Source organism: Penaeus monodon, chromosome 34, assembly GCF_015228065.2.
Source record: "Penaeus monodon isolate SGIC_2016 chromosome 34, NSTDA_Pmon_1, whole genome shotgun sequence".
Taxonomy (NCBI): Eukaryota; Metazoa; Arthropoda; class Malacostraca; order Decapoda; family Penaeidae; genus Penaeus; species Penaeus monodon.
In genome coordinates this window covers 15,890,142-15,890,654 of record NC_051419.1, presented here as the reverse complement: position 1 = coordinate 15,890,654, position 513 = coordinate 15,890,142, and the positions used below count along the sequence as shown (strand labels likewise).

Below are 513 nucleotides of genomic sequence, written 5' to 3'. Positions count from 1 at the left end.
GAGATGTTGGTGGGTTTGGGGTTAATGCAAATGCCTACTCACGGGGTTCATGTCTGCCGATAAAACTGGTCCTCTGACTGCGCAACGCAGCATTCTCACTTTTCCTTTTCCCAGAATTTTCCTGGGCTTCTTTCCCGACATGATGGCGTGACGGAAACTCTAACTGCGATCTCGCGAGTCTGATGAACTAAAGGGGGGGCCAACGCGCCGTCGCCTTTTATAGCTTCTGCCGCGTGACGTCACCGCCCGCGCGTCAACCGTCACCCTGCTGTAAGGCTAATCACTGTTTTAATGTTTTCGTTAATCATGCGTGGAAAAAAGAACTATAGATATGAACAAATGAAACAAACAATAAGGATAAAAAGGAGGATTAAATGTTTTAATGTTTTGATTAATCACGTGTGAAAAAAAAACTAGAGATATGAACGAATGAAACAAACAATAAGGATTTTTTTTTCTGTAAACAATTCCAGCGTGAGGAAGGCGAGACTGGTGGAGGTAAGAGGCGTGTCC

General features: G+C 44.4%; 1 protein-coding gene across 1 annotated transcript in view; it reads right to left on the bottom strand.

The window, feature by feature from the left end:
• LOC119594617 (tubulin alpha-8 chain-like) overlaps positions 1-213 on the bottom strand; it is a 4,247-nt gene extending 4,034 nt beyond the window's left edge. Inside the window, exon 1 of the mRNA XM_037943669.1 lies at positions 43-213. Coding sequence (XP_037799597.1) covers positions 43-141 — 99 coding nt within the window. The 5' untranslated portion in view covers positions 142-213. The remainder of the gene's footprint in view (positions 1-42) is intronic.
• Positions 214-513: the final 300 nt, after the last annotated feature.